General features: G+C 39.0%; 1 protein-coding gene across 6 annotated transcripts in view; it reads left to right on the top strand.

The window, feature by feature from the left end:
• Positions 1-15,909, top strand: part of MAGI2 (membrane associated guanylate kinase, WW and PDZ domain containing 2) — a 1,040,513-nt gene that overhangs the window by 923,911 nt on the left and 100,693 nt on the right. For 5 of the 6 annotated variants that reach the window (XM_063448171.1, XM_063448169.1, XM_063448172.1 and 2 more), the window contains one exon: positions 692-881. In XM_063448171.1, the coding sequence (XP_063304241.1) occupies positions 692-881 (190 nt within the window). The remainder of the gene's footprint in view (positions 1-691; positions 882-15,909) is intronic. The other variant, XM_063448170.1, reaches the window with a different exon arrangement.

Raw genomic sequence — 15,909 nt, 5'->3', positions numbered from 1 at the left:
GTGCTGATATAAAGGGAAATATAATAATTTAGAAAATTACATTTTTAAGTTACCACTATGCCTGACGCGTTTTCAAATATGGTTTACAAAGATCTGGAAACCTTATACTACGGTATATTTTAGCTCCTGTGTGAGTGTGGATTGCAGTCAGATTCAAGGTGGCATTTCCTGTGGTCATGACAAAGGCCTCGATTTAATATTTTTAGATAAGCTTCTAGATTTTTAAAAATATATATTTTGGATAAACTTAAAATTATTTAATATTTTGAACAATGTTTTAATATTTGTATATATTTTTGAAACAGTTATATATTTTATGTGATATTTTTTTTTAATTTTAATATTTTGAAAATGATGATTTTAAAAGTTTATACAAAAATATTAGGTCAGTTTATCCTAAAATATTAAATTGAAACCTTAGATATATGAAAAGTTCTATTTAAAAAAATTATTTAACACCTCTATAGTCAAAGCTCAGGTGTTGTACCCTACATTTTTATATTTGGTATTCAATTCACCACAACTCACAGTGTTAAATTGTATGTCACAATAGCCGATTTGGATAAAGCCAGCTATGTTTTTTGTTCTACTATTTTGTTCTAAAACTTGGATTTGGCTCTGAATTCCATTTGATGAAGTTGTAGCTGCAATCAATATCGATAAAGCAAAACTTTATTTTCTTGTGTTACAGATAATGGAACGATGGGATAACCAAGGAAGCCCCCAGACTAGTATAACAGCACCATCTATGCCACAAAATCTCCCATTTCCACCAACGCTACATAGAAGCTCATTCCCTGATTCTACAGATGCCTTTGATCCAAGAAAACCCGACCCTTACGAACTCTATGAGAAATCAAGAGCAATTTATGAAAGTAGGCGTAAGTAAATTACTTTCAGTAGTGACATCTCTGCAAGCTGTGGAGAAATAATCATTTGTAGCTATGATTGTGACATGTTATCTTCTTTAATACATTTTATTATTACAGCATAATATTAGCTCATATAAATTACCGAAATTGTAGTGTAAGATAAATATAATGATCATGTTTGGGCACTCTATAATTAGCACATGTGCTATATCTAAAACATTTCATCTGGCCATAATTGCATAAGCTCTTTCCACTGTTGTTTTTTTTTCTGAGCTAAATCTGCACTTGCTACACTAACAAATTAAAAAATCCTCATTAGGTCACATACAGAACAAATCCGGTGCGTTCCTAATCCTTAGCTGAACAAATTAAAAAAATATTTTAATTAGATGGATTATTCAGTCACTCGTGTTTGCAAAGATTCTAATTTTTGAGAACATTTATAAATAGAAGGCATTGTGGTCATCCATCAGACAAGATCTAAACCTCAAACATGCTTAGTGGTAAAACAAAGAAATTAATTACATAATGTACACATTCATGGAGATGTACGCATTTTATATTATTATGTTTTGTTTTTATTCCTAATGCCGTACATGCAGATAAGCAGGGAAATAGTTATAATAATAGGAGCATACTTATTCATTCTAAATTAGAAAATAGAAGTTACCAACAGTGTTGAATAGAACATTGAATAGAAACAAAAGATGAAATTAAAGGAACACTACAGTGTTAGGAATACAAACCTATATTTATAATGATATAGTGCCACTGGTCCTACTTATAGAGCTCCCTTTCTTTTATTTTGTAAAAATAATAAAACAAAGGTTATTTATTCACCTCTTTCCAGGGATAAGGCTCCCTTGGCGCTGCTTACCTCGTCTCCTCCCGAGTCAATATGGAGGAGGCATGGCCTGGAGACCTATGGGGTAGCTTATCGATATCACCAGATCAAAAAATAAATAAATACAAAATAAATGGCTACTGAAAAGGAATAGATAAATTCAAAGCCATAAATGAGCTTTAATCAATCAACATACAACAGTATAACCCTTGCTTGAGCAAATGAAACCAGTGGTGATCCTCAAAGGCAGGAGATGGATAATGAGATGAGAAGAAAAAAAAAACAAGAGCATGTAGAAGAAACCTTTATAGTGTAGTATCTAAAATACTATATATAAAATAATCATCAAATTGGCCACTGACATGTATAGAGCTTCTTGAAAGCTCAAATAATACTGCATAGAGCGGTACAATCCCAACTCTAGGATGTGTTGATGATAGATATCTTCATTAGTGGTAGACATAAATAAAACATAAAAGAAAGTGAATATAGTGTTCACTCTATTCAGCAAATAGCAATAAAACTAGTTCTATTCGATATGATTATTCCATATAAGTACAATAGAAACATACATAATTAAGCTAATGTCTTAAAGGTAGAGAGAAAAAAATGAATATATAAAGAGTAAGGCAATAGTGTCTGGGTTAACAAAACAGATAGAAGAATAAAGGTAAGATTGAAGACAGACAGGAGGGAAACAAACTAGAGCTAAATATATATGAAAAATATAATAAAAGGGGACATAGAAGTTTATTTTCATAATTATCATAATCTGTTCTTGGTTATTTGGCGTGGTCTTGGTGATGAATAGACTGACTAGACTATGGCAGTTTTCGATTTTCTTTTATATATTTTTTGTGTATATTTGTTTTTAATCTATTTAAGGTATCATTTAATAACAGTTTTTTTTCTTATATATAAATCTTACATTCTCTCAAACTCAATTTAAATTCTGTAATGTTCATCTCTATATATACTGTAATGTTATTGAACACATTTTTTTTTCTTTTTTACATTGTGTTATTTACAGCTATGGAACCCTGTGATATATTTTAAAGTATTTCTATGTAAAAAGAAAAAAGTTATCTTTTAACCACTTAAGGACCTCATGGAGGTCTATACCAGGGGTTCTCAACCCAGTCCTCAAGGACCCCTGAACTGTCCAGGATTTAGGGATTACCCTGCTGTGTCTAATGTGTTTTTAGGGGGGGGGGACAAACACTTTAGACACAACAGGGTAATCCCTAAATCCTGGACTGGTAGGGGGTCCTTGAGGACTGGGTTGCGAACCCCTGGTCTATACTGTTATACAGTGCAGGGTTTTAATGCCCCTTGACAGCATCGACCATCATGCAATAAAAGTACTAACCTCTGCTGGTACTTGAGGGGCCCCTGTTTTCAGCCAGGGCCAAAATTCTTGGGCCCAGACTGACAGAAGTTCTATGTGCAAAACTCTTAATGAGTTCAGCATAAAACAATTTAAATCTAATCATGCTCAGCTGTGGTTATTTTAAAAATGCTGTCTTTAAAGTACTATCCCCCAGTCTGCCAATGTGTCCCCCAGTATCTGAACCCTGGGGAAGTCTCCCTGCATGCCCCTTAGCCCATTGATCACTGATGGACTTTTTCAGCTGCCCAGCACCGTTTCACAGTACCATGTATTCACTATTGTCAATCTGGGATTCTTGCGGAATTGCATCATTTGTCCTATTAAATGTCACTCAGAGGCCAATATCATGGACAAAGCAATAAAGCGATACAATTTGCAAAATGTGGACAATAAACATTGTGTTGCACATTGTTTGATTGATAATCCCACCATCTTTGTGTTAAGATATTGATAATAATGATAAAACACAATTTCAGTAGCCATAATAAAACGTATTTTTTTTTAAATGTTAAAGATTATGCATACCCTAACATTTTTCCATTAACAAACAAAGCTTATATGCTGAAGGTTTTATCTATCCATGCAAAATGAGGGCTATAGTGTGTGCCTAATATTACTTTAGTGTGCAACTTTGTTTTAATCAATTTTGATTAATATTTATATAGCACAAAAAGCATTTTACAACTAGATAGGTGACATTAAAGTAAAAGAAATCCCTGCTTAAGCAAGATTTGGAGACAAACTAATATATATATCATTAGGTGTCTTTACTAAGGACACTTACTGGTAACGTGACTGGGATTCAAACCTTGGCTCCCCGTTCTAAGGCAGTGATGTTACCACTTCTCTAAAGAGCCAACGTATAGGCAGCATACTCAATGCTTCCTCCATGGCTGTTTAAATCTGTGTTTGTAATTGATTGTTATAGTTGGCTTACCCCTTTTTCATAAATCATCTAGTAAAGACTTCCAGTTCATATCTCGACAGAGAAATGTCATTGATTGTGATACATCATGTTACACAATAATTCAGCATTGCTATTAGATTGGTGTTAAACGAAGCACATTCTTTTTTCAAGCATCAAGATTTGTTGATAAATAACTCACATTATCAGCATTGGGAAAAAAATCACACCTTACTTTTGTAAAACAATAATGCTAGACCAGACTACCAGGCATTAAGTCACCTTCAAATCATTATGTAATTAGTGCTTCCTTAGAGGTTGTTATACCATTTGACTGTTAATCAGGAGTGAGTCAATTAACTAACACTAATGTGACATTATATTCTGACATCACTGCCATTGTTTTGAGAAGAATTCACTCTTGGCATAACTTTTCTAAATGAGACATCAGTCATGCTCTTGTAGGGAAGGGTGTTAAGAATTGCTGTAAAGCTGAGATGCCAAGCTTATTTAAATGGACAAAACCACATTACCGGTATTTTTATTTTGGCTCAGTTTTTGATTCTGTAATTAAGCTAAACCACAGAGATGAAAATCTCCCAGTTGGCATCTGAAGTCAATGGGTAAAACACATTATTGTTAAGCCAGTCAAATGTGACCACCAACCGATCAACTATTACTGCAGTATGGACAGGTGGGCTTCCTAATACATTTATTTGCTATGTTAATTAAATGGTTTATAACAGTTGTGAAGAGAATGTTCTACTAATGTCTCATTCAAAATTCCTTATGTAGGAGGACATTCTTGTAGTGTTTTGTGAATGTGAAAATTATATTTTCTTTAATATAAGTTTATCATCCATTTTTAAAGTGCATAATTAAATAGCATGTCAAGATTCAAGAACAACGCATGCCACGTGTTGGTTTGTTTTAATTTATGTTAAAAAATATGTGTATCTAACTAAACTGGGCTGGATGAAAATTAAGAAATGTATATCACTATTACTTCCCTCTAATATTTACTAACTCACAAAATGTTCAGGGCAGACTGCAATCTGTTTAGGATAGCTATCACTTGGCTAGCTTGGTGCTTCTTGGAAAATGTAGTTCAAAGACATCCACTGTGACAACGAAAGCCATTACTGTTTTTTTTTTTTTAAATAAAGAGAATAGTGATATATGATGCCTGCTGATTGATTGCAACATCAGACTTTCTAAAATAACTATATTATTTGGCAATCAAGGGAATCTCTAACTATAGTCATTCATGAAGAAGACATTGCATTTTATTACATGTACCATGTATTGGATGACTGTCCTAATGCTCTACCAGGTGAAACGGTAGCTAAGTTTGCTAGGAACAGTAACTTATCAGACCTTCTGAAAGGGAAGATGTCTAGCTCTGAATGGTACATGTCATTCATTACTGCAAGCAATTATCTCATAGTTCCTAAATTGTAAAACTTAGCTATTTCAACACTGTTTAAATTAATTCAAGACGCACACAAAAAAATATTTGTCAACTAGCCGGACTAGATCAACAGAAATTGCATAAATAACAATCAAGCAATGTCTCTCACAGTCTTGGTTTCTTATTGGCAGAACTAGTGACCCATATAATTCTATTGCTTAGCAGACAGCTCAATAACCCAGTTTGTCATGTAATGCTCCCAGGCATTTTTTGTTGAAACGGGTACAGATGTCATTGTGATACTAGGCGCCAAAGTTCCCCAAGAAGCAAGTCTTTAAAAATGCAAACCTTCTAAAGTCACTGGTGAACAGGTACAAACAAACATGTATTGTCTGTTTCTTCGTCTGTGATTTTATAACGCATTTTCTAAAGAACTGTTCTGTTTATTATTAACGGCATATCTATTTATAATACTCTAAAAAAGTCTTCTAGGCACTGTCAATACATAAAGGTATTTAGTAAAATGACACACATATTCAGGAAAAAGTCACTGTGTGTCAGTAAATCGATCATAACAGCAAATTTATTACCTGCATTACAAGCAAGACTCAGTAAGACAACAATGTTAATCTAAATATATTATTTTTAAACAGTGAGCTAATTTAAAGATTAAACCACATTGTAATATCAGAATAATAAGCACATTTATAAATCAAATATGTTGCTCTATTATATTTCATGGTTATATGACAATATATAAAAATTGACTACTGCATCCAAACAGAGGATTCTTTATTTCTCTCGATCTGTTTATTTGCTGTCAGTTTATTCATCTCATAAACTGTATGTAGAACGTTAAGCTTTAGTTAAAAAAAAAAAACAGACTTTATGCTTTGTTATTGCGCTGATTATAATGTTTTTGCTTTTTTGGGTTAGGGTTTTTAAAAATATATCAATTATAATTTCAATGATTTTGTTCTCTGCTGTCAAAAATATATGTCTGTATATATCAATATTACTTTAACATAAAAAAAGAATGAATTGATACTTCTAAATGCCAAATTTGATACCAGGTTGATGTTGGCAGAAGCTTTAGGCACAGTTTTAACAGTATTTAGCACATGTTTACTAATTAAATTGATTGTATAAACATCTGTGTGCCAAGCACAACAGACCTTTGGGTGCCAAATATGAAAAAGCAAATAGAACTGAATAAATCTGCATTTTAAAACAAGAGTTAATGCCTAGCTGAGCAGGAAAAATATATTCACTTACCAATATTTGATTAACTACCCATTAAATCAGCAATTAAGAACCATTTAGAATATATGATTTGTTTTTCCATTTCAGCAATATTAAACATTTATTCAAAGAAATTGATCCACAATTTAAATTCATATTAAAAATGCATTTTACTTTGAGAATATATTTTGAATTGCCTCTATTATAAAATCAAATGGGCAGATATGTATATATCAACAACGAATGCAAGAATTTCAATATTTTTTACAGGGTATATCACATCATATAAATTACATTCTATTAACTACTGCTGCATTAAAGGAACCCTCCAAGCAACATAAATTAGCTGAGATTAACCTCCAGTTTACTTAATTTATGTGTTTGTTTTATGTTTTATATATTATATATATATAACAATTTATGGATCTTTCAAGATTACATAAATCTAAAACCTTTGATTTAACAAAATTAGTTTTTAGCCACACATTTTAATCACAAAAATGCTTAACCAGACAGTTTTATTAAAGTACCCAAGTTTTCTTTAGACTGTTCCATAATTCCATTGATTCTACCGGAGATTAACCAATATAAACTTGAATGTATAGAAATAAATCAGATTATGAAACGTTCTGATTGATTCAATTTCTATTTGAATATATCTGTGTAGTACAAAATGCTGTATTTTTCAACGCAATCATTTATTAACCTATGTTAATCTGAGGTTGAATCTTTTCATAAGAATGACACCATTTTGAAAAATGTATCTTCTGAATTTGGCCAAAGCCAATGATAGATGTGTAACAGATAGCAATCTATAAATGTATGTATAATTCCCACAATCACTCGAGCTTGTGTAATTCCCACAATCACTCGAGCTGAAACATTATAGTATTTATAAATCATTATGCAAGAATAAATAATAACCACCCAGTTTTCTATACAATCCCCAAACATCATCATCCGACCAAGATTAGATTTAAACAGTAAAATATAGTATAATCTTGGAAGCAGGCTGGGTTGGGAATTCCAAACTTAATTAAATATGCCCGAGTTCCTACCAAGAGAATAATTAACATGGACTTTAAATACTTGTAATTGCATACTGTGGACATTAATTGTATGTTAGGGCTATCAAAAATTAGCAAAATCTAAGTTTACATTGCTGTTGTGAAAGGCAGTTTATAGAAAAGGTGCAATTTAAATATCTTTACTGCAACTCAGTAGTTGATCTTCACACAACACTTGCATTTGACGTGTTTTGGGATCTAATCTAATGTGAGGTACATTTATCAAACTGAGTCTACATGCTTTCAACATTTATGAGAATATTGTAGGTACAATCACCGTTTAAACGACATGTTTAAAACTGTGTAAACCTCTTTGCTACCGAGCATTTCTTTTCAAAAAATTATTTAATACATGGGTAAATGTAGGCTAAAAGAGTGCTTAGATGGTTATTTAAAGATACATAAAAATTAACATGTATATATGTATATATATTTATATATACGCATGTTAATTTTAGTGATGAGGACAGAGAGAAAAAGCCAGTAGCAGGTGGCAATATAGAAATATAAGACTGAAAGAGCGGTTGGAAGACTGCTGGAACAGCGTGAGAGAAAGGATTGCAATAGATGGGAGCTATGGGAATGAGAGTGGAATCAGTGAGTGTAACAAAGACTAATGGGCGTGCAATAAAGGGGGTAAGCATAGGCATTGATAGGGGGTCTTAGTAGTCTACAGTTAGTGGAGGGTGCAGGAAGTTTTGTGGTTTTTTTTAATAATTTTTAATTTTACATCAAGCAGTTGCTTTGATAAGCGTCTCTCTTTATAAAAAGAAAGATAATTAAGTATAGTGCGTGCCCAGGCCACTAAGTGAAAGGGTTAGGTGCCCCCAAGGTCAGTGTCAGAAGGAAGTCCTGGGGAACAGAACTTGGCTGCACACTCCTTTATTAATTAAGTATAATGGCAGGATCACATTGAATACCTGGCTGTGAAACAAGTAGTTCTTTCTGGCTATGCTTTCATTGAGACCCTGGAGAGTAACAGCAGTACGCTGTTCACAGGTAGAGTAGAGGGGATATAAAGCAGAAAGGCCGTAAAATGTCATGATATCCCCACCTCTCTGTTAGTGTAGTGGTCATCAAATTTTCCTTTGGGCTCAAGACCCAGGTATTTCTGGAGCCTAGCAATGCCTCTGTGGCTGAACAATCAGACTGAGTAAAAAGCAATACAGGTGGAAAAATAAGAGTAAGGCAGAACAAAGTGAAAGACAACGCACAGAAAATATATTGAGAGGATAAGCAATGAGAAAGAAGGGAGAGCAGTGATACAAAAGCAACAAACATAAAAACAAGAAACAATCACACACAAAATATATTCTCATAGACCTATACTTATAGAGTATATGGCAGGTTTATTTACACTCCCCAGTCTACAACCCTCTGCTACAGAACCCCTTTTTCCTACTCTATGTTCTTTTATTTCCCTCTTTTTCACCTGATGTTTACTAATGGCTATGTGAAAATATATACATTATACTCTATTGTCTGTTAGAGTTTTTATTAAAATGATATGGCAATCCGCTCATGTTTTTGTTCAAACACTGTGTCTAGTTTTTTTTTGTTTGTTATATAAAACATTTTTATTTTCAGAAACATAATAATATATGTGCTAGTATTTTGATTTCTATTAATTTGCTATTGAGTTGGTATTTGATTTGACATATACTTTGTTCCTTGTTCCAGTATTTTTTATAGAATTTAGTATTTGATGTAGTATTTTACTGGCTGAGACTAACTGAATATTTTCCCTTTCAGGTACATTTGGCATACACTGTGCTACTCTCTCACACACCACATTTGGCATAAATTGCGTACTCTGTCAATTCACCACAATTTACTGTTCCACCCCCCAAAATAACTATTTCACAGATGTTTACACAATAGAATATACCCACGTAGAATGATAACTGTTTATATTAAATGCAAAGAAATGTTTTCCCACATAATACATTTGTTTGACCTAGCTTTGAATTTGTCATTATCACTTAATGATATTTATTATTTTAATATAATATGTTAATGTGTATGTTGGATAACATATGGGATTGGAGATATATAGGTGAGGGGTCCAGAATTCCTAGATTTTACTATTAACATGACGTAAAGTCATGATTTTATTAAAGACACGGAGGCGAGTGTTATGCGTCTTTCTTTCATTCTCCCTCAGCAGCGAAGAGAGATATACGCAGAAGAGAGAAAAAACAAATAACATTAGCATATTGACAGTGCTATCATTGGTATCCACCCCCTTAGTATATAAGGTGTAGCACTCCATGCTTCTTCCTCTTTCTGTAGCGATCCGAAGACCAGATCAATAACCGAACGATAAACTTGGCTCGAACAGGAACAGTGGGCGATAGTCAAATGTCCATTCTTTATGGGTGGACTGTAGCGCCTTGTATCGGAACTTCAACACCTTGATAGCATAATTCAGGCTAAAATGAGAGGAGAAAATATGGTAATATTTGGTTGGTAACTGGTTGTATCATATACCCCAACATAGGCTTTTAACTTATTGTGGACAGAATTGTTGTTATGTCGTCATAACATATGATATTTTAGTTAAGATTATGTCTACTTGCATCACATTACAGTCACTTACCTGAGTGACGTACAGAAACATTCTAATAAGGTAATCTGATCGTAAGGACACACCCGATCCGTGGTCGATATCCGTGTGAAATCCAATCCCTCCACCCAGGGAGGGCGGGAGGGAATAATACTCGCCTCCGTGTCTTTAATAAAATCATGACTTTATGTCATGTTAATAGTAAAATCTAGGAATTTTATTAAAGACACGGAGACTCCTATTATGCTCTTTCAAAGCTGAGCAATAACTCTTTCCGAGAAATGTTGGATTGGTTTAAAATAAAAATTCCGGAATGTCGATTCCGTAGACCAGTCTGCGGCCTTCAGGATGTCTTCCAATCGACATCCTATTGTCGATGCTTTAGCAGCCATAGCGCCTCTGACCGAGTGGGCTGAAAAGACTGTGACGTCTATCCCGGCCGAAGCTAATAACCATTTGGCCCAACGGGCGAGGGTAGGTGTAGTTACTGGGAGGTGCGGTTTCTTCAGTGAAATAAACAAAGGACCGTCGTTTGATGGTCGCAGGGGAGAAGTACGGGATTCGTATTCTTTTAAGCACAGTATTGGGCACAGATTTGGTTGATTTGGAAGACGTGGATAGAAGACTTGCTTAGTTGCCAATTTCGTTCTCCGTGAAATATCAAATGACACTCCTTCCGGAGTGAACATGCGGGCTTGCCAGTCCAAAGCCCTCACGTCTGACACTCGTTTACAAGATAGTAAACATAATATCATGAGTAATTTTACCAACAATTGTTTAATTGACAGTGCCGTGTTGTCGGGCCATTCCTCTGGGAATTTGAACACTATGTTGACATCCCAAAAGGATCCGTATCTGGATTTTGGTGGGCCTGAGAAACGTACACCTTTGAGTAGGCGACAGACCAGGGAGTTCTGTCCGAGAGGAATTCCGTCCACAGTATCATGACCTGCCGAAATAGCTGATCTGTAGATGTTGAATGTACGGAATGCTTTGCCCGATTCGAATAGTTGAGTGAGGAAGTCTAGTACCGTCTTTACAGAAGCTGATACGGCATCCACTGATTTTTCCAGGCACCAATCGGACCAAGCTCTCCATGCCGTAGCATATGTGCGCTGTGTTCCTGGTGCCCAGGCGTTCGCCAAGAGTTGGGTAGTTGTTCTCGAAACTTCTGTGATTTCCCAGGGTCCCCGGAAAGGAGCCATGCTATGAGCCGGAGGAGTCCCCGTTCTATCAGGTCGTGGTTCTCCCCATCCGGATTGGTTAACAGGGACGTTTGATCCGGAAGTAACTGTGGGAAATCGATCGCCATTTCCAGAAGGTGAGGGAACCAGGGTTGAGATCTCCAGCATGGTGTTATCAAGACCAATGTGGTCCTGTAGCATCGAATGTGCACCAGAGTCCGGGCAATCAGGTTGAACGGGGGAAAGGCGTATGCTCATCCCCCGGTCCAGTCCTGAAGAAAAGCATCTGTTGCCAAGGCTTCCGGGCCCGGTCGCCAGCTGAAAAATTGAGGAAGTTGTGTGTTCAGTCTGGACGCAAAGAGATCCACATTCAAGGGACCCCATAGTCGTGCGATCTTGGAGAATACCTTTGGTTGGAGTCTCCAATCTCCAGTCCGCGGTGTAATTGTCTAGGCCTGGTATGTGTTCCGCGGTCACCGACACATTGTTTTGCAAACAGTAATGCCAGAAGTCTCGAGCCAAAACCGCCAGGATGCGTGATTTGGTACCTCCTAGATGGTTTATGTACCTGACTGCCGAGATGTTGTCCAATTTGAGGAGGATTGAGCAAGAGATGCCCCTGGGTGTGATGCTGCGGATGGCAAATGAGGCCGCCAGTAGTTCCAGTGAGTTTATGCGTAGGAACGATTCGTTTACTGACCATCTGACTCCTGTGGATATGGAGCTGCAGCGCGCACCCCAACCATGTAAGCTTGCATCCGACTCTATTATTATATCTGGAGTTGAACCGAAAATCGCCCGTTCGTTCCACGCTTCCATGTGGGTTAACCACCAGTTCAGCTCTTCCTTGGATTCTTCGTCCAAAGTGATGTTGGTCTCGTACGACTGACCGTTCCTTAGGCAAGATGCTTTCAGGCATTGTAACGCCCGATAGTGAAGTGGTCCCGGGAAGATCGCCTGTATGGAGGCCGCTAGTAAGCCGATTACTCGAGCCAATTGTCTCAGAGAACTGTCTGGACTGTTCATTAGCCTCCTTATCTCCTTTTTGATGTTGGACATCTTGTCCGTTGGGAGGCACAGGATTTGTTGGACGGAGTCGACTCCGAATCCTAGGAATTCCATCTGTTGAGAGGGTTGTAGCACCGATTTCTCCCAGTTCACCAGGAAACCAAGGGTTCTGTAGGAGGTGAAGGGTCCACGACAGGTGCGATAACAGAAGGGATCGTGTCCCTGCTAGTATGAGGATATCGTCCAGGTAGATAATGTGACGAATTCCGTGTAATCTGTGGAACGCAACCACCGGTTTCAACACTTTCGTGAAGCACCATGGAGCAGAGGATAGACCGAAAGGAAGACAGCGGAAGCGCTATTTCTTTGTGCCCCACTGGAATTGTAGCAGATTCCTGTGCGTCGGTGTTATCGGGATCGTGAGATACGCATCTTGTAGATCGAGTTTCACCATCCAGTCTCCCGGGAGGAGGAGGTCTCGGAGGCAGTGTATGCCCTCCATTTTGTAATGCCGATATTGGATGAAGGCATTGAGGGGTTTTAGGTTGATAACCGGGCGGACAACCCCGCCTTTCTTCGGCACCAAAAATAGGTTGCTCACAAAACCTGGGGTATCTAGAGGGATTTCCTCTATGGCATTTTTGTTGCGTAGGACCTCGATCTCCGTGGAGATGAGGTCGCGGTGAGACTGTGGCATGTGTGGCACCTGTGGAAGGGAATCCTGAAAGGGAAGACCGTCAGTTCTAGGTGGTAACCCTCTACAGTCTGTAACACCCAGCTGTCGGATGTGATCGTAGGCCAAGTCTGAGAGAACAAAGCCAATCTGCCCCCCACATTTATATGGGAAAAAGGGGGGAAAATTGTACTCACCATAAGGGCGTTTTCCTGGGGTTGTTCCTCTGCCGCCACAGGCATTCCAAGATCTTCCTCGAGAAGGGAAGAATGGAGTGTAGGAACGTTCCTGGTTTGGCCTCTGAGTGTTGAAGGAGCCTCTGCTCGGTCTGGAGAAACCTCGGGGATTGCGGCCGGGTAGACGGCCCCTACCTCTACCGAAAACCTTTTGGTGGAAGACTCTTTTAATGGACGATTGGGCTTTGTCCAGAGCCGTGAAGGTTTTAACATAGGAACCCAGATCTTTGACGAAGGATTCGCCGAATAACAGACCCTTAGCCGAGGCCCCTGGTTCAGAGGAGGCCATGCTAGCCAGTTTGGGTTCAATCTTCAGCAGGATAGCTTTCCTGCGTTCCGTTGACATGGCAGTATTGGCGTTGCCGATCATGCAGACCAAGCGTTGGAGCCAGCCAAACGCCACGTCAAAGTCCAAAGGTGCCTCACCCGACTGAGCTGCTTCCAGCTCAGGGTGTCCCAGGGTGTCTAGGAACTTGTCCTGACAGTTTCGGAGGGAAATAGTCTAGTCCCCTCTTAGGTTTCTAGACGGTTTTGGCTAGAAACTGGGCTATCTGAGGGTCCACCTCTGGGGTTTTTGCCACAGCATCAGGTATTATGGGTCGGGGGCATTCCGCTCTCAACTTATTACGGCCCTCTTGGGAGAGGGACTTACGTACCCTGAGGGCCAGGTATTGGGCGATGTGTTCGGAGGGTTCCCACTCAGCAGAGCGTGGGTGCCTTAAGTTGTCAGGGTCAAATAGAGGAACATCTTTAGGGTCGCAGGCTGCTTCTGCCCCGGGCGCCCCTGATTGTGCCGAGGCACGTGTCGCTGCTAAGGGGAATTGTTTTCCCTGGAGGCTTTCGCCCTCTGAGAGCTCGTCCTCGTACGGGTCAGAGTACGGGACGTCTGACCCCTCATCCCCCTCCTCGTCTGAGTCAGACAGTACATCTTGGGCTCTTGCCCGTTTCCAGTCTCTGGTAGCCGTAGCTCACCCAGAAGCTCTATTGCGCGGTTGTTGCGCGCCATCATGGGCAGCCTGAGGTGTGTCAATCAGAGCAGGGTCAACCTGCATGGGGAGGAGGGTCTTGTGAGTGTTTGCGCTTGCCTAGCGCTTTGCGCCCTGGTAGTGTCCCTTCAGGAGGGGTATGGGTCAAGGCAGGGGTAGCGTGAGGTTGGACTTGCCTGAGCGCCTGTGTAATGGAGTTCGAGATGGTAGAGGACATAGCGCCCATGGCTGATCATATGGCCTTTGAAATAGAGTTGGACATGGTGGTGTCCAGAAGGGATTGGAATTCTTCCGATCCCATAAGCCCAGGGTCAGCCTGGGGGTCAGGGTTATTAGTGGCCATTGATGGGCTAAGTTTGCCAGGAAAGTTATCACCAGATTGCATGGTAGATAGCTGAGTGCAAGAAAGAAAATAACAAATTGGAAATAAAGTGAAAAGACAGTACTAGGATTGATTAACCCAGGTACGGGATGGGAAAAAAGGTACAGGGAGATGGAGGGTAGCTCCAAAGTATAAAAGTGCTATAAATAGACTGTACCCGTCTGTAGAGGGAAAGGATCGATTCTCAGAGCGTGTGAGAGGGAAAAACCCACGATGCACGGTTCTTAAAATGGCCGCCGCCTTAACCGGCGACCAGAAACCAAAAAATGGCCACCGCGAGTCACCGCGCATGCGCGCCGCTTGCGAGCGGCGAAAACGAAAGTAACCTGAAAACGCAGTGCGGACGAAAGTAGGTCCACCCGGCGGTGCAGAAATGAGTGCGGGGAAACGCCGCGGGGGTATCGGACGAGCCCTGCTGGCAAAACCCGGCAGAGTGTGACCGGGGAAGAGAGCCCCAACCCGAGGGGGGGAGGGAGGGAGGGAAAACAGAAAAAGCTCAAATGGGGAACTGAGGGCACAACGGTCACACAAGAACAACAGCAATGTACAGCAAAGGAAACAGATAATTGAGCAAATGTAGTGGGAAGGGATTAAACAGTAAAGAGTATCCCAATAAGCAGAGTAAATAAACAGAGCAAATTGCAAATACAATATAATATAATCCCACCAGAGCACACTATAGGTATTAGAGGAGAGTGTGCTTATCTGGTCTGAGGGAGCAGCGAAGAAAGAGGAAGAAGCATGGAGTGCTACACCTTATATACTAAGGGGGTGGATACCAATGATATCACTGTCAATATGCTAATGTTATTTGTTTTTTCTCTCTTCTGCATATATCTCTCTTCGCTGCTGAGGGAGAATTAAAGAAATAGAAGCATAATAGGAGCCTCTGTGTCTTTAATAAAATCCATAGTTGTCTAAGTAAGGCTGCAGGATAGCTGTGATAGGGTACCACAGCAGTCAGTTTCCTCTGTTGCATTACAGTGGACATAGAAATAGTAATACCTGTTGCCCACTGTCAGTTATAGTACACGCTAAAAGGGGCCAGGGAACAGAGAGATCTTTTGAAACCCAACCAGAACGCCAGAAAAAGTAGGGTTGTGGTCTTCACAGGTGCTTAGTCTTAATTACATTCTCCATCCTC

The sequence above is a fragment of the Pelobates fuscus genome, chromosome 3, assembly GCF_036172605.1.
Source record: "Pelobates fuscus isolate aPelFus1 chromosome 3, aPelFus1.pri, whole genome shotgun sequence".
Lineage (NCBI taxonomy): Eukaryota > Metazoa > Chordata > Amphibia > Anura > Pelobatidae > Pelobates > Pelobates fuscus.
This window is presented reverse-complemented; position numbering and strand designations above follow the sequence as displayed.